Genomic DNA, 22976 nt, shown 5'->3' with positions numbered 1-22976 from the left:
CAGCGGGCCACTTATGATTGATTCTATGACACAATGCTTCGGGCCAGTTTAAATTTAGACATGGGCCGCATTTGGCCCGCGGGCCGGAATTTGGTCCATACATAAGGCGCACCTGACTATAAGGCACACTGTCGGCCTTTGAGAAAATTTGAGGTTTCTAGGTGCGCCTTATAGTCCAGAAAATACGGTATTTCAATTAGATTTTTTTTTTTTTAAATTAGATGTTTGATTCAACACACCTTGCCAAGGACAGAGAGTGATGTCAGTGTTTTTCTGCCCTCAGATTGGTTGATCAGAGGCAACTTGTCTTGCTGGGTTGTTTCAACCTGGAAAAGGACTAATTTGCCACTTCCAGAGCAGCAGCTAGCTAGCTACTTGCTGCTGCTCTAGCTAGCTAGCTAGCTATCCAACATAACAACAACCGCACCACAGAAGGACAAGAACATCCCCTGAGGAGAAAAGGAGGATGGATTTTGTCTAGAACCACCAACGCTGAGTGAGTACAAAAGACAGGTTTTTACATTTTTGTCATGTTATTAGGGACAGATTGATTGTGAACTGCAATATTGTCACGTAGAGGTTTGGAGGTTCAAATATTTTTCTTATTTTTTTTTTTCTGTGTCTGATTTTGTTTTGTGAGTGAAAGGGGGGTCAGCACATCTGTGCCAGAATTAGAAGTTCTGTGTTTCCATCTCTCCATGTGGACTGTGTGTGTTGCCTGTGAAGTTTAGCTTGGACTCTCACTTATCCAGTCTTGTATATTTATATAAATGGATAGATGATGGAAGGACAAAAAATAAACACCAATGGCGTCAGACTCCCTTTATTGAAGGGGAGGGCGCATAAAGAGGAACTGTGGTGATGACGTTCTTCCTGCTCCTCATCTGCTGCTTGTGGTGTGGACCTCCTGCACGATGACGACCCGAGAGTTTTTGTTGGTGCTGCATAAGACAAGAACAAAGTGGGACGTTAGTTCTCCTCTGGCTTGGATTTCACAAGCAATTCCCGAGTGGCTCACTTGGCGCCCTCTCCGTCTATCAGGCGGCGATACTCTGAAATCTCCATTTCCAGCCGTGTCTTGATGTCCAGAAGTTCGGCGTACTGGATCTTCTGGTTCTCCACTTCCGTCCTGAGCTGCGCCAGCTGCTCTTCCAAAGCCGACACCTGCCTCTGGTAGCCTTGCAACATGGCAGAATAGCGAGCTTGCGTCTCGGCCAGCGTTGCCTCCAGAACCGCTTTCTGCCAGCCCGATCATTTGGTGCAAAGTTAGACAAAGAAAGGCAATCACACCTGTCCTCTCGCTGTGCAAACAAACATTCAGCGGAACTGATAACGATCAAGTTTCACATCTACTGGAATTCGTTTGATCTGAGGTCGGAGACTGATCATAACATCTTTGGCTGCTGCAGGATCACCTGGCTGAACTCCGCCTGCAGTTGGATCTGCAGGTTCTGGAAAGTTCTACGCAGGTCGGTCATCTCGCTCTTGGTCGTCTGGAGGTTCACCGTCACTTCTTTGTTGAGCTCGGCGGACTGGACATAAGCTCAGTTTTACACATGGAGACGACTACTTTCGGCTCATTAGTCATGAGCTTTCAAACTCACCTTGGCCTGGAACCAATTGTCCAGGTCTCTGCGGTTATTTGCAGCGACATTCTCGTAATGCTCTCGTATTCCAGCCAAGACGGTGGAGAGATCCTGCTGAGGGGCGGCGTCCACCTCCACGTTGACATTTCCAGATATCTGGGATCGCAGGGCGATGAGGTCCTATGGACGGCAGTGGTGATTAGAATGACTCCTTGTGTAGCCTTCAATGAATTTTAGGAATCTCCAAGTTTTCACCTCTTCATGGTTCCTCTTCATGTAAATAAGTTCCTCCTTCAGACCCTCCACCTGCATCTCCAAGTCAGTGCGACTTATGGTCAGCTCATCCAGAACCCGCTTCAGGCCAGCCGCATCGGCCTCGGCCGACTGGCGAATACCCAGCTCGTTCTCATACCTGAACATCATCATTGCATTTTCACAATTAGATGTTGGTCATTAGAAAATGTGGAATGAAGGCAACTAGACCGTGTTTAAGATGTTTCAGCCAAAAGGTTTCTTAAATTTTGAAATCCAGATGTTCAATCATTCAAAGTTTCTTCATGGCTTTTTGAGGCATCACTCACTTGACGCGGAAGTCTTCTGAGGCCAGCTTGGCGTTGTCGATAGCAAGAATCAGGGCGGCGTTGGAACGAGCGCCATTTTGGATCTGAGTGATGACAGGCAATGAGAGTCTCTGGCATTGTTCCATTAAATGAGATAACTACAGACCGACAAGACAGACCGCCTATACTGGATGCTTTGAACATCTCGAAAGCACGATAAGCGTGCTGTTATTCTTGATCAGTGGGGTAATATGACATGTACTGTAGAGTTGACCTCACCCCAGCCTGCAGATCTCTGATTCGCGCAAAGAAGGTGGTCCAGTCGTGGGTCGCAGGACCAGTTTGGCTTGCCAGGAAGTTCTTGATCTTGAGCTCCAGATCTGCGTTGGCCACCTCCAGTCTGCGCACCTTCTCCAGATAGCTCGCCAGCCTGTCGTTCAAGTTCTGCATGGTGAACTTCTCGTTGGCGGAGATGTCGATGGCGTCGGCCAGATTGAAGCCACCTGCGCCGCCCATGGTCGAGCTGATTCTGGAGACGTGGATCCCGGAACCGCCACCACCCCCATACATGCTGCCGCCTCCGAAGCCAGTCTGGGAGATTTTGACCCCAGAACCGCCTGCGCCGCCGTAGACGCTGCCGGCACTCATGTTGCTGCCACCCAAGCTGCTGATGCGGGACGATGACATATAGCTGCGGGTCGCCATGTTGGAGAGACTAGAGAGACTGAAGACCTGCTAGGACCAAAGAGCCTTTTAAACTTTTGGCGGTGGGGTGGGGCAAAGGGGGGTGGGGCACACCCTGCAGCTGGAATGAACAACATCCTGGTGGGGCTATGATCTCCCGAGGCCTCAAACAGCCAATTATCATCTCACAGCACCGGTATGTTTGCACCTCATACCTTTTTTGAGAAGTGGCCCGGAACACACCCCACTGCCCTAGGTAACAACCACTACCTCCAACCCAATTGTGAGATGCCTCCAAGCTGTTTGACTCCAAAATGTTGACTGGTTTTGCTGGTCCAACTAGTGCAAGGAATGAGTTGACAAACCTGAAACGACCACCATCTGGTCCAAGATTGTTTATTTGATTGATAAAGTGATGGACTGGGTCATTGTTTTGAAATAATGCACCATCGCCTACGCTGATTGCGGAATCGTAAGAATAAGCAGTTGTGCTGTTGATCAAAAAAATAACATCAGTTTGTCACGTTTTTTTATTTTATTGTGGTGACATCATTCAGATTCTGAGCTGTCATCTTTGTCATCGTCTGTGGTCTCCTTGGCGATGGTGGCCAGATGGTGGTGGGCACTACTGACTTCAGACAAGCTGCAGAAAGTTACATGACAAACACAAATCAAATGACAAAGAGGTTTTTAGTTTGTGGGATTCTTATGTGACCTTTCCGCCTCCCACCTCTGCATCTCGCTATCAATCAGGCGTCGGTACTCTGCGATCTCCATTTCCAATCGAGTCTTGATGTCCAGAAGCTCAGAAAACTGAACCTTCTGCTTCTCCACTTCGGCTCTGAGCTGAACCAGCTGCTCCTCCAAGCCCTCCACTTGCCTCTGGTAACCTAGCAACATGGCGGCGTGGCGAGATTGTGTCTCGGCCAGCGTTCCCTCCAAAGCCGCTTTCTAATATTCGTTCAATCGAAGCAGTTAGAAACAAACAAAAAAAAGATACGGTGAACAGGACGTCTGCTGGGAGCTCACCTGACTGAGTTCCGCTTCCAGTTGGATCTGCAGATCCTGGAGAGTTCTTTGCGATTCTCTTGTCTCGCTTTTGGACGTCTGCAGGGTCTCGGCGCTTGTCACCACTTCTTTATTGAGCTCAATTGTCTGGATATTGGCCAGGTTTAGGACATGAAGAAGCAGAATGATTGTTTAGATAGGTAGACACTGAGATTTTACATTCACCTTGGCTTGAAACCAGTCATCCAGGTCTGTGCTGTTCTTGGAGGTGACGTTCTCGTAATGTTGTCGGATTTCGGCCAAGACGGCAGAGAGATCCTGCTGAGGGGCAGCATTTAACTCTACATTGACCTGTCCGTTCATCTGAGACTGCATGTTGAGGAGGTCCTGTGGATGGCAGAGGTGGTTAGTTGGACTTCCTGTGTGGCCTGTGCTGTGGCTGTTCTCACCTCCTCATGGTTCATCTTCAGGTGGATCAGTTCCTCCTTCAGAGCCTCCACTTGCATCTCCAAGTCGGAGCGACTCAGCGTCAACTCGTCCAGTATTCGTTTCAGACCGCCCAGATCGGCCTCCACCGCTTGGCGCATAGCCAACTCGTTGTTGTACCTCAAGTCAAAGAGAAGTGTTGACAAATACAAAGCGTGTGGCGTTATGATTGACGTGTGTTGGACTCACTTGAGCTTGAAGTCGTCAACCGCCAGTTTGGCGTTATCTATGTCCAGTTGGAGAGACACATTGGTGCGAGTGGCGTCAAAGATCTACGATTGACAATATTTCACAGAGATGGCAAAGGTTTTCAAATGTTGGGAGTAAACAAAAAATGTCATCAGAAAAATGAATGTTATTTTAAGTGCATTTTATGTTATCCTAAGTACACTCTACTATTTGTGGGTGTGGTACACTGACCTGCTCCTGGAGGTCCCTAATTGGTCCATTGTAGGCGCTCCAGTCTCTGCTCTCCGGCGTGCTGGCGTTTTCAAGGAAGTTCCTGATCTTCAGCTCTAGCTCCCCATTGGCCGCCTCCAGCTTGCGCACCTTCTCCAAATAGGTCGCCAAGCGACCGTTCAGGTTCTGCATGGCAGTCTTATCGCTGTCTGGCACATCCAGGGCATCTGCCAAATCAAAGGCGGCACCGGCAGAGGAGAAACACAGAGGAGCTGCCACGCTGGAGATGCGCACCCCTTGGCCCCCGGCGCCGGCGTACACGCTGGGGGCCCACCGGGAGCCGACACGGCTTCCAGTTGAAAAGCCAAGAGAGCGAGCAAAGGATGTCATGTTCAACAGACAGGGGCTCTGGATGCGCCGCAAGCAACGGAAGCCTCCTTATATCTCACTTGAGACCCCCTCTGGAATTAGAAGCATTCTATACTTGAACGTGCACCATCATGCCCGGCCGGCACACGGACAATGAGCACAAAGGAACAATCTGAAGTAAAACTTTGCAATCCCATGCGGGTGGAGGTGCGGACAACATTGACATAATCAGATGCTGGATTAGATCCCGTCTTCATTTGCTGCTTGGGACAGCTTCCTCCCTTTAGTTTAGCAAGTCAAATACATGCTCAATTGGATTCAGGTCAGGTGATCCATCAACTTTTCCATTATACAACATTGGGCTCATTTGCTGGCTCTGCTTGGGGTGGGTCTGTCCAATGAGTTTTGATGTATTTGGCGAAATGTGTGATTGACTAAAGGCTTGAAAATATAGTACATACAAGGACTTACGCACACACTGAGACCCACTCACACATTTACCTGTTCAAATGGATTCACACACAAATGGATGCACACACCTACATGAAGAATTTATGTTGTGGGTGTGGACATTTCTATATAACCTGTCAGTCACTTTCCTGAGATTTTTTGCATTTTCTTCTCACCTTTTTTGTATTGTATGTTATTTCCTTTGTTTTAATTCTTCTCTTTTAGGGCTGTTACTCTTGTACAGAAGAGTACGGAAGATCCGTACTACGGAAGAGGATTAGGGCCAGTGAAGAAAAAAAAAAGGGGGTGACAGGATTCAGAATTTTTTTTCCCTCACAATTCTGACTTTATTATGAATTTAAAGTCGGAACTCTGAGAAAAAAAGTCAGAATCCTGTCACCACCCTTTTTTTTTTTCTTCTTCACTGGCCCTAATCCTCTTCCATACTCTTGACATCATTGACATATTGACATATTTTTTATTGTGGACATAACTGGCCTTTTGGCACTGTAGATTATGCACTTGTGCAAGTGCCTTACAGAAAAATGATTACTCGTTTGAATCTTTGTTTTTCCTCCCATAGCTCAAACACATTAAATCATAAAAAAAAGTCATCAATATTTTATTGCTCAAGTGTGTGAAAGACGTGTTAGTCGTGTGATTGACAGGTGATCCGTCCAAGGTTACTCCCGCCCTCACTCGCCCGAGTCAAGATCAAACTTGTTTTGAAAAATGTGCGATGATCAAGGTGTGCCATTGTCGTATGTGCGCAAACCTGCTTCAGTCATTTTAGGAAACCCACCACACCCACACTTGCGGTTTTTTTTTTTTCCTTTTTTGTGGTTTGTGTGTATGTGTGTGGGGTGTTGCGGTTATGTTGCAACAATCAGAACTAGCCCAGTGTTCCAATACCCACAATGCAATATTCTTACCTGGCGTGTGTTAGTACGTGTGGTTGTGTGGTTGTGTGTTTTTATGTGTGCATGCCAGTATTTATAAATGCGGCCACGAGGGAGTGGTTACGTCTCTTTTTCTCTTTATGTGTGAGCACGAGGGTTGAAATAGTGAAGGAAGTCGATTTTATGATCAATTTTATCTGTGTATTCACAGATAAATATGAATGTGAAGGAGTATTTGAAGACATCGACAGTAGGCGTGATTGCAGCCAGATTTTGCTTGAGCCTCGTTGAAGGGAGAAACAGTGCCACCCTGTGGCCATTTGTATGTTTGACGTGATCTGGTGGGCGCGAAGCCAGAATGTGTTGGCTTGATGGCAGCAGGTGCGCTGCACCACAAGTTTCAGAGGTAAACTTGCGAAATGCTCGTTTGTTGGGTTTATAAGAGCAGTCTTCTTTTCTTTTAATCAGATAATTATTTCATTCTATTTTAGTCTAACCTGTTTGCACACACAGTTCAACGCTGCAGAGTCAGCCCGTGGAAGAAAGTCAAGTCATGGAAACGTAAGTCCAGTTAACTTTTGATGGTTTGATGTTGAACCGCTGAAGTATTTCAGCGACCAGTAAATTTACTGTGTGAAAATTTTGAAGCGTATTTTGGTGCATTTACAGCATTCATGCAGACGGGCCAGTGTTTTAGTAGGATTAGTATTTTGAACGTTCTGGCAAATTCCTGCTGGGCTGGGTTGCAGTTTAATATTATTGGTAATGTCAACAAAGCATGTTTTTATTTCAGTTCATATTTTGTGCCAATTCAGCAGTTATGGCTTTATCATGGCCAATACAGACAGAAAAAGAAAACCAATTAAATGACATCTAGAAGATCAACAACCAAACAAATAAATAGATTAAATAAACATGTTGGGAGGTGTTTTGTCAGTGGAATGTTTTTGTCAGTCTGCTAAGTTGTGCGGCTGAAGTGGTGTGAATAGGTTTTAAATAAGAGTACGTACAGAGAGTTGAAATGTTGCTGGTTTAACAAAATGATGCACATACAAGCACGCAATAAAAGTGAAAATCACAGTGTGACCTGTTCTCATGAGGCTTTATTGACAAGCGCATTCCGTCGCTCTTGAATTTTACTCGTAGAGGAAGGCTTGAGCACAGGGGGCGTAGTTGAGCATCTCGGCAGCCTTGAACCACAAATCTATCTCGCGCTTGGCATTTTCCACTGTGTCGCTGCCGTGGATCACGTTCCTGGTGGGAAAAAAAAAATGTACAGATGCTAGTCTATCAGCTGGATGACCGGCCATTAGTGGCGTCTTTAGCATTCATGCTAATTAGCATGGATGCTAAATACTCAAACTGATGCCAGTCATGATACAGATGGCGAGTGTTGATAATGTAAATCTCTAATTCGAATGATAAGTCATGAGTTGTGTGGAAGCTAATTACCTAGCCAGATGTCACAGCCGCTAGTCACCGATGGAATGACACGTCACAAGCAGTGTGCTCAGAACGGCTGCCCAACGAGGACTTACCTGCCGATGTCAATGCACAGGTCTCCTCGGATGCTTCCGGGTTTGGACTCGGCCGGGTTGGTTTCTCCCAGCATCATTCGTGCCAGCTTAACAATGCTCCGCCCCTCCCACACCTGTGCAGGACACAAGCATGGTGCCATTTACGACGGCGAGCGCCTGTTCACGTGATGCCGACTAAGTACGTTACCATGGCTAGGATGGGTCCGGACGCCATGTACTTGCACAGTCCGGCGTAGAAGGGCGTGTCCTTCAAGTCGGCGTAGTGTGTCTTCATGTGATCCTCAGACGCCTGCCGCACAAAAGCGCCGCAATGTCGGAGTGTCGGCGGAATATGGGGAAATATTGCATACCTGCATCATCTTGCAGGCGACCAGTTTGAAACCTCTCTGCTCGAAGCGCTTGATGATCTCGCCGCACAGGCCTCGCTGGACGCCGTCCGGCTTCACTGCGATGAAAGTTCGCTCCATGTCTGCACGCATGTCATCACTATTATCAGGTGTTTTTCACATTTTGGCACTTAGCAAGGCAGTTCTGATGCTTGGGTTTGAATGTGGTTGCTCTCCTGTGTGGTGTTTGCATGTTCTAACCCTGGCGACCTCTCATAGACAATACGAGATTGAGAAATAATGAAAGTGCCCGCCACCCCCAAGCCACACATCGCCAGCCCCAGCTGCCTATCGGAACATACCAACACCAGCCCCGCCCTCCCTGATGCTAACTTTAGCGTCAGCTGCCTGTGGATCATGTGACGAAGGGGAGAAGTGACAGCTGACATGATTGGACACTTAACCCTGTCCACCATGACCCTCCTCATTCAAGTGACCATTCACACCAATATAAACATAAATGACAACTTTCAATCAAAAACATTCAGGGTTCGTGTTTAGCTTGCTATTAGCAGGGAAGATGAAAACATAAAGGTCATGTGTCATGTTTTCTTCAAGTTGATCTTTTGCATCCTGTAACGTTTGCCCTTAAAAACAAATACGAGACAAACAAAGAAAATCAGGCAGAGGAAGGAAGACTGCACCGTTACCTTGAAGAAGCTCGGAGGTCGGTCAGCAGTCGAGAGCTCAGCCGGGACGATGAGCGGCGTGCAAAAACTTTTAAAGGCTGAGGGGGGCAGTGCGGGAGAAGGGAGGGGGGTCACCGGTCCGGGCTTTCCGATTGGATGAGCATCCCGATGACAGGAATCGCCGCTGACTCGACTTGATTGGTGTCAGTGGAAACAGCTAGCAAAGCTTAATTAGTGGGATTAGATGGCATTGCTGCTGACTTTGCGCCCAATCAAAATAACCTTCAAGCCCGACATCCAAATGGACAAACGTGATGCTTGTGACACCCTTCACCCACTTTGACTATTTTTAGCTTCTCATTTCATGCAATATGAACTGATTTAGAGTACTGTACATGCATGTGTGTGCGTGCGTGCGTGTGTCAAATCTGCAAACACCTTCTTGAAAATGTGACGCAGGGATTGGTCGCAGGTCAGCATTTATTTTTGCAGCTGTAGGAAGGAACATGACAAGATTTTCAAGTGCAGAAAAATCACATTACAAAGACTCCAGTTTGAAAAATATCCCACTTTGAAATTCAAGCGTCAACAGTCCGTCATCCTTCGCTAGCGGACTAGTTTGTTAGCTAGCCCGCTGCGTTCTTCAAACAACATGGCCGTCCTCGGTGTTAAGGCGGCTCGGCTAGCTAGCTAACTCCCTGCCGCCGCCGCATCCAATCGACCCAAAGCCGACAAAGCAAAAACCAAGCTGGACGCTTTTACGTAAAATAGATTCTGCGTGGGTTTCGTCTATTTACACCGCGGCTATTTACACAAACGTCCCCGCCTGAGTGATAAAAGTAGCAAAGTGACAAGTAGTTTTCTCCAAAGCCTGGAATGAGCACTTTGAAAGCAATCAGCCCCACCAAATCAATTGCCGATTGATGAGCGATGCGCATGAGCCAATCTAGGCCCCTAATTTTTTTGGGAAGTGGCCACTTCAACTACACTGCCATTTTGTCTCGGAGTGGACATTTTAATATCTCGGCTTTCTGAGCGACTGTCATCTTGTCACGTTGCTAATAAAAGCATCCGAGGACGACTTGCCGGTCCTTAATCGGTGCTTTGCAGTCCTTCAAAGGAAAAGTCCAGCTTCAACCTCACCTGGGGACTCAATACACCTTGTTAAACGTGTCGGTCAAGCAAACAGCTTTTGTTTGTCAAAAATAGTGTTGTGCACAACAACTAAAAAAAAAAAACAACAACAACAATAATCTTAAGAGCAATATTAATCATAATAATGATGAAGTCATCGCACGACAATAGAAGTAGTAAACAAAACCTCGCAGCCCTGAGAGGGTCATCAAAGTGCTTCGTCGGAAAATAGTTGAAACCTTTTTTCCTGGGTGGAGGCGTCCGCTCACGTCACACGGAAGCCAGGAAAGGAAACGAGGAACAAAGGAAAAGGAAAAGAAATGACACGAAATAAGGAAGTGAGGACAGGGGGGAAGTAAAGAAAGTGACAAATAGACACAAGAATAGAAAGTGAAGAAAGCTAGTAAGGAAGTGAGATTACAAAGTCAGGGAAGGAAGGAAGGAAAGGAAATAAGGAAAGACAAGAAAGTAAGGAAAGGAAGAGAACAAAGAAAGTGAAGAATAGAAGTAAGAAAAGGAAATGAAGGCTGTAAAGAAAGTTAGGAAAGATTTAAGTTTAGCAGGAAGGATGGCAAAGAAGTGAGGAAGGAAATAAGGTAAAGACGTGAAGAAAGGAAGTGATTAGTGTCATTAGCTGTTTGTGGGCGGGGCCAAATGCAAATGAAGGAAAAAAAATGACAGCCAAGCTTGTCCTGATTGGCTGAAGAGGAAAATGAGGAGGTGGGGCCGGTCTTCACCCGTCTTTGCATGTGTCCTACCGTGTCCTCTTGGCATGTCCCCTTCACGTGTTTTTTTCTTCCTTTAGGGGAGGGGGGGGATAAGGTCTATCCGTCTCTGGGTTCGAGTTTGCAGGACAAGTCAAAGAGCAGATTTTGGTTGTCGATGACGTGCAGCTGCCTCACGTACGCTTTCGTCTGCAAATGGGATGGCGACGTCTCCGTATCCATGACTACCGGCAGGAACAAGCACAATTAGCTTCCTGTGTACACAATCGTGTGTGTGTTTGTGCATGCGTGTTACCCAGTTGTCCGCTGCGGTATCTGCGGATGCTTCGGACCATTTCAGCCACTTTGTGCTGTGCAAAAGTAGCAATTTAGCAATCAAAAGTTGCAGTGCTTCCTTCTCTGCTGTTTTTTTTTTTTTTCCCTCAGTGATAAATGAAAGATTGGGATGAGCGTATTTTCTTACCATTTTGTCAAAGTTGACGTGTTGGCCGTGAAAAGTTTTACAACTCTCGTGAAGAAAAGTCAAGTCTGCAAAAACAAAGCAGTTGTGTGATTTAGAATTGGTGTGTGTGGTTGTGTGTGTGTGCGTGAGAGTGTGTGTGCGTGCCTTTGAGCAGCAGAGGCGTGAAGGGAATGAGCGGTGGCGTAAGACTGGTGATCAGGTCTCTGTAGGACTTGTGGTTTCGAGAAGGATCCTAATGTGGGCAAAACGTCCAAATGTCAAAAGTGGGACATTGTAGTTGTTCTGTAGTTCCAAAACTAAAACTTACAGTGATGCTTTCAAATTGTTGAAACTGTTTGCGGAACTTCCCCGGAAGACCCTGACACACAAAACATGCTCGTTAACTCGTCCACAGATGTTGAGTGTGGGTCAAGTTGCTTGAGCGTTACCTCCCAGGTGAGCCTCAGCCTGCTGAGTGCCGGGTTGTCCAAGCCCAGCAACACGGCCAGGAAGGACAGAAGGTCTTGCTGTTGTTTGCAGCTGAAACACACATGAAGAGGAGAAGAAAAATCTGGATGGATGGACAGACAGATGAGGGAGGGACAGATTGAGGTTGGCGAGTTTTGTCTCACAGCGCAGCGATCTTGATGAACTTTCTGAGCAGCTGAATGCGTTTGGGCAGTGAGTGGCACTGCAGCATCTCCGTGGCCACCCAGTGCTGAACCTCGCTGCAGCGCTGTAGTACCAACTCCAGGTTGAGGGGGCGCCAGCGGGACTGCTCGCCGTGGAACACATAACACACAAACTCCACCTGCAGGGAGTTCAAGTTCAGGCGGACGCCAAAGGGAGGCCAATCGTTTCGGGATCTGGCTGGCGCCTACCTCATGCACGCAGCTGAAGAGCTCCCAGTCAAAGGCCACCAGCTGGTTGGCCACTTCTTCAGCTGACATGTCGTGAAGTTTGCTGTCTCCGGGCGTCCAGTGGATCTCCTCAGGAAGCGGGAGCTGATGGAGCAAGAGTGACATTAAAATTGGGGTGGGGAGGGGAAGAGAGCTTCCTCAATTTGTCATGAACATTCCCGGCCTCCAGAGGGCGACAGCAGATGTTGATAATACCACATACTTTGGAGCGGGTACTGACCAGGGAGTCGAGCTCGGAGGGTTGGCAAGTAAACAAATGCGTGTTGACCCCCAGCGTGGTGAAGACGGCTTCGTCGCTTGGCCGGAACACCGCCTTCTCTGCGGACGCACACGAGCAAACGTGTCAGCCTTTCGCCGACCCGCGACGGGCCTACGCGGCGAGCTGGCAGACCTCCAGCCGACGTGACGGCCACCAGGATCAGTTTGCCGGGAAGGAGCGGGCGCTCGTCGCTGTACTGCAGCTTCTCGCGCACCAACGCCAGGATGTCGCCCACACGGCACGACAGCCGGCTTCGGATGGTTACGTAGGAGTGGTCGGGAGTGTAGACCCTGCAGAAGACTGTGTGCAGCGGACATGCCGTTAGCTTAGCGTTCTGATTAGCAAGCTGCATTAGGAGCGTCAACTGTGGGTGGGAATGTCATACTCTCGTCAGAGCCCCTGAACGCCTCCCGGGGCTGCAGGCAGGCGTCGATTCGCCGGAAATGGCGGAAGAGCGGTCGCACTTGCTTCCTGCGGCTCTCCTTTTCCTCGCTGCAACTGACCACACACGTCACATTTGTCATTTTGTGTGTGTGTGTGTGTGTGTGTGCGCATTTGCACGTACGAGCAGTGTAAAATTTGAGTCCAGCGTTCCAGTTTGACGACGTCGTCGACCAGGTCAGGATGTCGACTGAGCTCCTGAAGCGCACACAAGTACAATTCCTGCAAACACACACACTCGTTGGTTGTTGGTCCAGGTGTGTAGTTGTTGTGTAGCCGTGCGGTCACCTTTGGGAATTTGTCTCCCTCCTCCTGCAGGAGTTCTCGGTATGTGTCCAGGTAGCGAAAGGCCACGCTGAGCACGGCCCGTTTCCTGCGGAGGTCGTCTGGCTCCGCCTCCCCGTACGGCCCACTCTGACCGCTCTCTCCTTGCTCCTCCCCCTCCGCTCCCGGCCTCTCTCCTGCCTCACCTGGCCCCTCCCCCACATGCAGACAAAACCTGAGCGTGGCGTCAAGGAAGCAGAAAGGCAAAACAAAATTCCTCCGTGAGCGTTTAGACGTGCGGCGATGCGTGTTTGGTCGGCGCCCCACGCACGCGCATGCAAGCAAGCGTGTGTGCTCGCGCACATGAAGGATACTGCTGCAGTAGAACTTGCTGAAAGGCGTCGGCCGTAAGAAAGATGGGATGAGTCAACATGAAGTCATCCAGCAACGTCTCTACACACGCACACACACAAACAAAAACATCACATTGGGACCAAATACAAAACAATCGCAACGCAAGAGCCGAAATCCAGCAGCAATCATCAATGCTCACCGTTCGTCTATCAGTACCGTTTTACATTGTTTGTTAGCATTGAGCTAACTGGAACGTTTCATAAGGCAAAGCTATGTTGCTTAAAATACTATTTTTTTGCTTTGTGTTTGTACTTTTTGTGTTAACCTCAGCTTGAAGTGGTCTTCCACAGTTTGAAGCCTCTTTTGTTTGATCGCTCAACTTTTCCCAAACTGCTACTGTAGTTTTTTTTCTTCTGGCGTAGCAGCAACACACTCTCATAGGCAAGTTAGGCTTCATCAATTTAATTATTTTGGATAAATACGATTTTTTTTTTTTTTACACACAAACGACGCTTGCGAGGAAATGCGCGTCAACACCTCACCTCATTTGAAAACCAAATCTAAATACAAAATGTGGGTCACAAAAAAAAAATGTGCGCATGTGTCAATGTGCACACACGTGCACATATGTGAAAGCCTAACGTACTGCAGTGGGCGTGTTGTGCCAGAGCACTCCCCCCTTTGCAGATGGTTGCCATGGAGACAGTAAGAGGATGCCGAGGAACTGACATGACCACAATGCGTGTGCGCAATGTGAAAGTGATGTGTGAATTTCACTTCTTTCCATAATTTTTGAATGTGCCGACATTTTATTCAACCCATCAGAAATCCGCAGGAAGTCGTGGAGGCATGTTAGCAAACAAGCACACACATTTACTCCCACGCACCCACCATCTTGCACTCTGCGCGTGTGCAACATTCCTGTAGAAACACGCATGAGCCCACTGCATTATCATAACAGCAGCGATTATGTAACCACGTACACGTCTCAACAAGTTTGTGGGTTAGCACCGTGACTATTTTTTCTCTTTTGAATATTAATTCCCGTGAGGAGGAATTAATGTCTTATTAATGGTTTTCATAAATGTGACTATATTGGGTGTGCAGTTCCCTCTTTTGGTTTGGATGGCGCCATAATGAAGGTGTAGGTCACCTGTGCAGTTGACCAAGCGTTTTCCCGCCACGCTGTCCAGCACGGCGAACATCAGGTTTTGGGGCGTGTCGGCATGAACGGCGGCACCGCCGCCGCCACTTTCCGCCGCCGGGCTGGCTTCGGAACTCTGCTCGTCGCCGGACAAAGACGGGCTGCGTGCGTCGCCGCCGGCCGAGCCATTGAGCGACGAGCCGGCAGGAGGCCAGGGTGGGGCGTCCTCGCTGTCGGGGCTGCAATGAGTGGGTGGGGTCAAAGGTCATCATATCAGGATCTGGATTCAGAATCACAGTTTTTGTAGGGTTGCCACATTCTGCTGAGCTTTTTGTCTTGGCCGCCGCTTTGCTGGAGTCAATTATTTGTCGTGCACCGCTTGGCTAGCTAACAGCCAATCAGAGGGATGGGTTGACTTGGATGTGTTCATGAACTGTGAAGAATGTGACTACTCGGCCACGCTGACTGTGTGAAAGTCATCTTGATTTTGATTCAAGCAAGTGTCAAATAGGACTTTTGTATTGCGTCTCCAGCTTTTTGAAAGGGATCTGAAAACAGTTTGCAAAATCCACAGTTGGGTGCTTTGTGCTCACACTTTTGGTTTTTTTTTTTTTTGGTTTGGCATGTCGGAAGTCCTCAAAAACTCAATGCTGCAGGTCGATAGGTTAAAAGTGAAAGTAAATGTTTACAGCACTGTTATGAGTCACTGTAATGGCATTATTATTTCCATCATGATCATGTTGTTTGTCTGTCTATGCTCACAGTGGCTGGCATAGCAAATAAATGCTCTTTAATTGAATGGCAAAGGTACAGCCAAGCATGAAGAAAAAAAAAATGGCTCCATGCAAATCTAGTCGCTTTGTGTTCAACTATACAAGACCAGATTTCACATTGAGTTGAATCGAGGTCATTTGAACATGAGCGTCGTCCTAACGTGTTCAACTGAAGTCTTCCGTAATCATAGCTTGGATTCATATCGCAACTTTCAATGGACTGTTTTTGCTCCCGTGGTGTGAGAGCAAGAATTGACTAATCAGCATTTCAACAGAGGCAGCATGAATGTCTTGTCGCATGTGCACTGATAGCGGCGGCGGCGTGGTGACAACGCACGCATTTCAAATGTGGAATCACAATGACGAGCTGTCATCGTTTGCAGGTTGCTTAGCCGAAGGATGTACGTGACGTCATTGTGCTCCGTACGTTGCGTAACGACGGCAGCCCCCGCAGACCCCCGGCCCCCTCCCTTCTTTCTCCTTCAAACAGCAGCTCACGCGCCCGCGCGCACGCACGCACGCCGAGGCCGCCTACCTGAAGAGCTCGCGGGCCTGCCCCCCCTCCGGGGAGGTCTCCCTGAAGAAGGGGACGACGCGGGACAGGCTAGCCCTCCGCCGCGACGCCGCGGTCCCCCCGCCGGTCTTGTCCGCTCCTCCTCCGCCGCCTCCCGGTCCGGCTCCCGGTCCTCCACCTCCTCCACCTCCTCCTCCTCCACCTCCTCCGGCTCGGCTGAGCGCGCTCGTCTGCTTCTTTAGGAACTTCTCGAGCGGCTTCATCCCCGCCGGCATGGTGGGGGTGGACAGGACAGGACAGGACGGGACGGGACGGGTCGGGACGGGGGGCAGGCAGGCAGGTAGCGCGTCTACATCACAGGCGCGCGTCTCTCGCTCGCTCGACGCTTGTCGTCGGTCGGATGCCGCAGCCTCCCTCCGTCAGCCTCCGCCCCCGCCCCAAAGCCCCCGCACGCCCCCCAGTAGCTCCGCTCTGATGACAAGTGCACGTTCGCGCGGCGCTGGCCCCGCCCCCTCCGTCTGCTGCAGTCGTGCACGCCGGAAGCAACGTCACGTCACGTTGCAGCACCAGCGTGACGCGTCATTGGCCTTTGACGTCAGACACAAATAGATCTCTCGTTGAGTAATCTGAGATACGTAAGCAGGTTCGCCATATTGAAAGTGGCAAGTAGGCCCACAAAAGCTGATGTAGATCTGTCCAAACTTAAAAATGTTGGATGTAAATCATGCACCGCAGTCATAGTAAAATATGAGAGTAGAACACACCTTTTTTTTCAGTTTAAAGTTTAAACCAGACGTGCTTTGGTAGCAAGTCGTGGCATTTCATCAACTGACTTTTAATGTGATTAAAAAAAAAAAGTAGAAAGTATGGAAATCAGTCCGGCTATATGTGACATGAAATACAAAAACAAAGCGTTCTGGAGTCTTTGTTTGCAATGGTCCACTTCTGTTTCCGCTTGTTGCTTTTTGTTGATGTGACGGTCAAGTGACGCGTTGCCACTATCATGGCAACTTTAGTCGTGGTTGGCGCTTTTGGGCAGCTGATTGGTCAGGATGTGCCAGCGCTCCACCTGCTGGCCTTTGTTGTTCAGGCAGTCTGTCCAGTGGCGAAGGGCGTCGCCCAGCGCGTGAGCACCCAGACACACCCCACCTACACGGGAAGCGAACGGACGTCCGTGCGGTCACTATTTGGCCTCGGCCGAGTATTTAACCTGTTAGCACCCTCAAAGTCTCACCAATGAAGTCGTTGGAACGTCCCAAGTCGTAGTCCCACACCGTCACCTCCAGGGTTTTGTTGGCCAGCTCCGACAATGACATCTCGTAGAAGAACTCCTGCAGAGCACACACGCACGATGTCAGAAACAGTTAATTATTGCATCTCTAATTAGTACCTCATTAAATTCTGGGTTGAGGGTCTTTTTTATCACAGCAGTTTTATGTTTGGACTTCTTGTGGATGTCAGGCTTCAGGTATCTGTCAGAAGAACCGACAACATTTCAACATGCTGATTAGCATGTGCATGCTAATTGTGCAAATAAACGGGCCCACATTTTGACGTAGGGGTCGGAGAAGCCATTGACGTCCATGGCTGCCAGGTGAGCGCAGCGCTTCACGCCCACACAGAGACCCCCGCCGCCGTCCTCATCTGGCTCGTCATCGCCGCCACAAGGCGGAGGCAAGAACTGCAGCGAGAGGAGAAGGCGACCTCGTTCCTCCAGACTGTGCAGCTGCTCATTCTCCCACTAAGGATGAGAGAATGATGTCATCAGTGGATTGACCCACTGATCATTTTGAGGCACCTTTGACCCCCTTGAGCACGAAACAAATGGACAGTTGTGAAGAAATTCCAGTTGGTGAGCCAAATATTGACCACTACAAGTTGGGCTTTTACCTCTCGCAAGTAGCAGGAGATACCTCGCAGAGCTTCACCCATGGTGCTGGGAGACGGCAGCTGCACACGTGCACACACACACACACACACACACACACACACACACACACACACACACACACACACACACACACACACACACACACAAATGAGGACGTTTTGAACTGTGTACATATGAGTGAGCACAAGTGAGTGCGAGTGTACCGGCGGAGGATGTTCTAAGCACGTATGGAAATGTTTGGTGTGGTCTCCTTGGATTCTTTTGAGAGAAACCCGCGACTCGCCAATCAACTCGTTGTGAGTCAGCTTGTCCTCGTCACACACAGTCAGCCTGCGGGAGCCAAGATGGAAGAGTTCAAAAGTCCAACTTGACACGTGGAGACGTGCACCCACCTGAGTGTCTTCCTGTTCATGTCTTGCTGTGTGATTCCTATATAGGTCAGTGTCTCGTTCCACACGGGATTCAGAGAGTTGCGGATGGTCTTTGTCTTCAGCTTGTTGGCCTGATGGCACATGTTAGCATCGTTAGCGTCATTTACGGTACTGCATATTTAGATCTTGGTGAATCAATTTTTTGGGGAGAAGCAGGGTTGTAGAACATTGTAGAAGGTTGTGGTCTGACCTTGGAGGCGCCGGGCAACAGATGAACTTTGACGTAAGGATCAGCCAAGCCGTTAAAGTCCATCGGCTTCAGGCCCTGTGGAAGCAGGTGCCCTTTAATGGCTGCTACGCTAAACGGGGTCTCCAAATGTTTGAGGAACTCTGCCTTAAATGATCAGTTATGTTGTTATGTCAGGTTGATTTAATTTTTGACATGATTATAAGTCAATGTCTTTCCTCCTGTCACGTGATCCATGTGTGTGGACTTCCTGTTTGCGTCTTACCTTGGCTCTAATCACGGTGCAATGCAGCTGACTGGTCGCCTGCTCGTACCTCAGCTCAAACTCCAGAGTTCCCAATTCCGCTGCTCACACAAAGAAATACATCTTACACTCACAACATATCAGTGTGTCATGTTCGGTGTGAAACCATGGACACTATGTGCTAGCACAAAGGTGGCGTATGTGGTGTAATTTATCATCTGCTAGCGGCTATCTTCTAGCACATAGCAAAGTTCTCTTGAACTTGGTTGGCCAAATCTTTGTGTATCGCTTTCGTAGTATCGGAGCATCATGAGTTAATGTGTTTGTTGGTGTGACCTTTGACAACCGTTCAGTTTTTCACGTAAAAGTTGAATTGAATAAAAATCATGTGCTAACACACAGCGGCATGCTAATTTAGCATGCTGTGCATGCCACATAGCCTGTTAGCCGAGCTGCACACACGGAATGACAGGGAACCTCACTGCAGTCGTCGCTGTCGGAGCCGACAGTGTCGACTGACGTGCTTGCGTCCCCGTCCCCCTGCAGGCCGCACGCCGTCTCGGAGGGGCCGAGACCTGACGACGACCTAGGAGAGGTGGGCGAGCAGCGGGGAAAGTAGTCCGAGATCTGGCGAATGGGGCGGATGGGGCCCGGACACACGTCGATGGCCATGTGCTCTTGGATGGAGATGCTCAGCTTCTTCTTGGTCCTCCTCGTGCTCATCCGGCCTGAAAACAAACTACCTGCTCATTGATTGAATTCTTTATTTCAAATGTGAGATTGATGTTCAAAACTAAATGAGATGAATGCAGATCTGTCAATCAAAACAGATCACCTGGGGATTAGTTCAAAAGTTGTCAGTCAGTTTGTTCGCGGGTGGGAGTGAGACTTTGATGTCTGCAATGAAATCATATGACTGCTAGTGCTGGCATAACATGCCATGACGCCCATAAAAGAATTGCCCGTCTCAGATCTCATGAAAGGATTGACTGGCTCGCTCGTATCTCGGCGACCATTCACAGCATCCTCAGATGTCTCCTTCCCCGCTCGTTTTCACACTCCCCTTTCATGATCTCCTTCGAATCCTGATTGACGGCTTTGCGTGTGCGCGTGCATGTGACATGTTGAAAGTTTTGCTGCTCTGCCTGCACCTCAAGTGAGCTCCACACGGGAGCGCTCCAAAGCGAGCAAGTGGAGCTGCTTAACGAGTTGCAAATGATGTTTTAAGAAATAATCAGCGCATGCCACAATGTCAAGTAAGTAGAGAAGAGAGCGTTTTGCACCAACGGAAAAAGTTTCAAAGGTCTTGTCGCACATTTGCCTCGATCGTCCGTCAGCAATATCACGAATGGATCACAACACATCATATCAGTACACGGATTGCAGGCGAACATGCTTATTGCGCTCGAGTGACCAGTGTGTGTGTGTGTGTGTCTGTGTGTGTGTGTGTGTGTGTGTGTGTGTGTGTTACCTTGTTAGGATGATGCCAATGAAGCCAAAGCAAGTGGAGTCCAGCTGATCAGGGTGTCATCTGACTAACAGGTGGCTGTTTAAGCGGACAGTGGCATCCAGCAAAGGGGAAAGCAGTGAGGGAGGGGGGCAAGCAGATGGGAGGGATGTTCACACCTTCTTTTTCATAAGCTTGTGTGCTCTTGCGACTGTTTTCTTTCCATCCTGTGAGGAGGAGGAGGAGGCTCTTCCTTTTATCATGATTTACCCCCCTCAACACACTCACCCTCACTACAAACCCCCCATTTGCAGAGCCTTGGAGGGTGTTGGAGTAAACCTCGCATCTGTCTTCCTCCTCTTCCTCCTCTGTGTAATTTGTGTTTAATGATAGTTAATGATACATGTATGCATCCAACACACACACACATGCACACACACACGGGAGGAGCTTCTTCCTCCCAGCCATCACTGCACTAAGCACACAATAATGCCAACACTTTTTCAGAATATACTGATACTGTACATTATGAATTATTATTATGTTTACATGTTTATTTCAAAGACATTCCCATGAGCTGTATCATCTTATTTTCAGGGAGTTTTGTGTATGTATGTGTGTGCGTGTGCATGTGTGTGTTGGGTGGAGTCCGTGGGGAGGGAGGATGGCCTTGGTTGAATTCTCATCTTCCTTGTCCTTGCTGAATCCCCCCCTCCGTCCATACACCACCCATATATGGGCTGGCTGTTACTGTGTTCCTGGGCATGAGGAGCGGGGTCAAAGATCAGATGGTGTAGGTGACTTTAATAAGAGCCCTTGTTGCCCGCATGAGTGACACGTAGACACAAACATGGAACAAACTTCAAGTTGAGCTAGAAAAGGTAACAAAGGCCATAAAATGGAAGTCGTCTCTATTAAATGAACGATGACCAACGCCCACGTTTGCAATATCCTGACCTATGTACGACAGCAATGTGCCAGTATGTGAGACGTGTGGAAAATTTATGTCAGAAATTGGGTGGAATAACAGCACGTGATAATCAATCCAGCAGAGGGCAGTGTTGTTCACATTATATTTATTGTTTCTTTTTTGTCAACAACCATTTGAAACTTTACTCCAAAATCCACCTTATCAACACCCAAATGTTCCCGCTGCCAACACGCGCGCCATCGTTGCGGGTGGGCGGGGCTTGGGTGCTTGGTGAGGGTCACACGCAGCCGATGTCATCGTCAGGACGCACGTAGGCGTCGGGACGGACAAACGTGGGCGCTCCCGTGCCATGGTCAGTGCAGGTCGTGTCCGCTTGAGCCGTCAGACGGGTCCTGGGGGGCCACAATCACATTCAAGTTAAATACTCTTCCCCAGTGCAATAAATTCAAATGCCATCAATACCCCGTTAAACTGTTTTGTTACGTGCCTCTGAAAGAAAAAAAGAAAAGTCGCACTGTATTGTGAAAATGCTTTTTTCACGAGTATTCACTCGAGTACTCAGAGATACGACAAGTACTTTTATTAGCCTTTAAGGGGCGTGGCCATTGAATGATGCCAAGAACTTGACCGCTTGAGAGCGTCTGGCCGTGGGAGGGAGGGAGGCGGCGTATTAACGTAAGAAAAACAAAAGCGGTCTGACCTTTGACTTTCACTCTTTGCTCTTCTTTTCGCTGTTTTGAAGTTTCTCGACTATCTTGCGTTCGTGTCCAGTCGGGTTGTGCCTGTTGGTGTTGTCACTGGCCTCCTTCTTCGAGCGACCTTTGCGCGACGCCCCCTCTGATGATGTCATCATCGCCAGCGCAACACCGAGAAAAACAACAGCAGAAACAACGTTCAACCATCCGTTTTCTCCTCCATTGAACTCATCTTAGCTGCTTTTGAGTAAAAGGCGCACTGACTACCAGCCGATTGCAGGGCACACAGAAATACAATGGTGATCATGATAATGATGAAGATGTGGACCTGTATACTTGTCACTGAGGTTGTAGTACTCGTACTGGTCGTAGTACTGGTCCTCGAAGTTGGTGGGCTTCAAGTTCTTGACGTCCACGTGACTCATGACTGCTGCTGCTTTTCTTGTCTCTCGCAGGAAAAATAATACAAACTGGCCGGCTGTGCTCAGGATCGCTCTGCTCTGGCGCTTGCTCTGTCTGCGTGTTTGTGTTCAGTGGCGCTTTTATGGGACGGTCCAGTTCCTCCCCCTAGGCTGCCACAAGTTGCTATTTTGCTGGAAACTTCCAGGCTCCTCCTGCTATTGCATCAGTTGCGCATCTGGACTTCCTTTTCAAAAACGAGGACAAAAACAAGTAAATATGTCTGCCCAAATTTCAGCTAGACAAAGTTTTCATCACTTTGTCACGTCCTTGTGTAGTATTCATAGTCCAAGTTTTTGATGACATGCATGAATCCATCAATCAAGAGTTTTCCAACAACTCATTTTTTTTTTCATTTTGTTTTGCGATCGAAGGTCGAGCAGTTCAGGTCCAATAAAAAGCAATGATTATTAGTTTTATCTCGCCGCCGCCCCACTATGACCCAGAAACATCTAACAAATTTATCAGCTAAAAAACCAGGACGAGGTCACTGACAAAAACGTATGTTTGCGCGCGCGCTCAGTGTTTGCGAGTCACAGCTGCATTGGCAGAGAAGCAGGTCACACAAGATAAGATAGTTTGTGCTTTGCTGCCGACTTGACATTTATACTTGGTAAATAACACGCATGAAGAACGTGCTCACGTGTACAAAAATAATAAACACGAATCGACACGTTGGCTCCAATTAATGAATGAATGAATCTTTATTTCGAACATGACTTAAAGA

General features: G+C 48.4%; 6 protein-coding genes and 1 long non-coding RNA gene across 8 annotated transcripts; 1 reads left to right on the top strand and 6 right to left on the bottom strand.

Annotated features, from left to right (window-relative positions):
• Positions 1-159: 159 nt before the first annotated feature.
• On the top strand, positions 160-7770 carry LOC148383847 (uncharacterized). The gene is made up of 3 exons (XR_015853264.1): positions 160-496; positions 6653-6847; positions 6933-7770. It is a non-coding gene; the product is annotated as an uncharacterized LOC148383847 (long non-coding RNA).
• LOC148383849 (keratin, type I cytoskeletal 50 kDa-like) lies at positions 808-2866 on the bottom strand. The gene is made up of 7 exons (XM_088357052.1): positions 2426-2866; positions 2168-2250; positions 1842-1998; positions 1605-1766; positions 1416-1532; positions 1019-1239; positions 808-941 (listed from the first exon to the last, which is right to left on the bottom strand). The coding sequence occupies exons 1-7, from the start codon at positions 2849-2851 to the stop codon at positions 881-883; spliced, it is 1227 nt and encodes a 408-aa protein (XP_088213178.1). The 5' UTR covers positions 2852-2866; the 3' UTR covers positions 808-880.
• Positions 3308-5142, bottom strand: LOC148383848 (keratin, type I cytoskeletal 13-like). The gene is made up of 7 exons (XM_088357053.1): positions 4745-5142; positions 4514-4596; positions 4288-4444; positions 4064-4225; positions 3860-3985; positions 3561-3781; positions 3308-3473 (listed from the first exon to the last, which is right to left on the bottom strand). The coding sequence occupies exons 1-7, from the start codon at positions 5111-5113 to the stop codon at positions 3380-3382; spliced, it is 1212 nt and encodes a 403-aa protein (XP_088213179.1). The 5' UTR covers positions 5114-5142; the 3' UTR covers positions 3308-3379.
• LOC148383846 (nucleoside diphosphate kinase A-like) lies at positions 7525-9110 on the bottom strand. Of its 2 annotated transcripts, XM_088357064.1 has the most exons (5): positions 9016-9110; positions 8330-8448; positions 8167-8268; positions 7980-8092; positions 7525-7695 (listed from the first exon to the last, which is right to left on the bottom strand). In XM_088357064.1, the coding sequence occupies exons 2-5, from the start codon at positions 8444-8446 to the stop codon at positions 7578-7580; spliced, it is 450 nt and encodes a 149-aa protein (XP_088213190.1). In that variant the 5' UTR covers positions 8447-8448; positions 9016-9110; the 3' UTR covers positions 7525-7577. The 2 variants fall into 2 exon arrangements, with proteins under 2 accessions (XP_088213190.1, XP_088213189.1); XM_088357063.1 differs by lacking the exon at positions 9016-9110 and having other exon boundaries at positions 8330-8458.
• Positions 9111-9456: 346 nt separating this feature from the next.
• On the bottom strand, positions 9457-16441 carry rapgefl1 (Rap guanine nucleotide exchange factor (GEF)-like 1). Its single transcript, XM_088357046.1, has 16 exons — positions 15986-16441; positions 14687-14916; positions 13554-13632; positions 13204-13414; positions 13040-13137; positions 12860-12972; positions 12607-12774; positions 12436-12533; positions 12177-12299; positions 11928-12106; positions 11745-11835; positions 11624-11674; positions 11461-11548; positions 11317-11381; positions 11149-11203; positions 9457-11077 (listed from the first exon to the last, which is right to left on the bottom strand). Exons 1-16 carry the CDS (start codon positions 16237-16239, stop codon positions 10953-10955), a joined length of 2028 nt encoding a protein of 675 aa, XP_088213172.1. The 5' UTR covers positions 16240-16441; the 3' UTR covers positions 9457-10952.
• Positions 16442-16750: 309 nt separating this feature from the next.
• doc2a (double C2-like domains, alpha) lies at positions 16751-20422 on the bottom strand. The gene is made up of 11 exons (XM_088357054.1): positions 20189-20422; positions 19200-19445; positions 18739-18818; positions 18477-18551; positions 18248-18357; positions 18059-18185; positions 17855-17914; positions 17512-17705; positions 17355-17436; positions 17199-17295; positions 16751-17113 (listed from the first exon to the last, which is right to left on the bottom strand). The coding sequence occupies exons 2-11, from the start codon at positions 19438-19440 to the stop codon at positions 16977-16979; spliced, it is 1203 nt and encodes a 400-aa protein (XP_088213180.1). The 5' UTR covers positions 19441-19445; positions 20189-20422; the 3' UTR covers positions 16751-16976.
• An 801-nt stretch (positions 20423-21223) lies between these two features.
• Positions 21224-22329, bottom strand: nupr1b (nuclear protein 1b). Its single transcript, XM_088357065.1, has 3 exons — positions 22119-22329; positions 21796-21932; positions 21224-21487 (listed from the first exon to the last, which is right to left on the bottom strand). The coding sequence occupies exons 1-2, from the start codon at positions 22213-22215 to the stop codon at positions 21805-21807; spliced, it is 225 nt and encodes a 74-aa protein (XP_088213191.1). The 5' UTR covers positions 22216-22329; the 3' UTR covers positions 21224-21487; positions 21796-21804.
• Between the last annotated feature and the right edge of the window lie 647 nt (positions 22330-22976).

This window comes from Syngnathus floridae, chromosome 17, assembly GCF_059516105.1.
Source record: "Syngnathus floridae isolate MCC-2025c chromosome 17, RoL_Sflo_1.0, whole genome shotgun sequence".
Classification (NCBI taxonomy): Eukaryota; Metazoa; Chordata; class Actinopteri; order Syngnathiformes; family Syngnathidae; genus Syngnathus; species Syngnathus floridae.
This window is presented reverse-complemented; position numbering and strand designations above follow the sequence as displayed.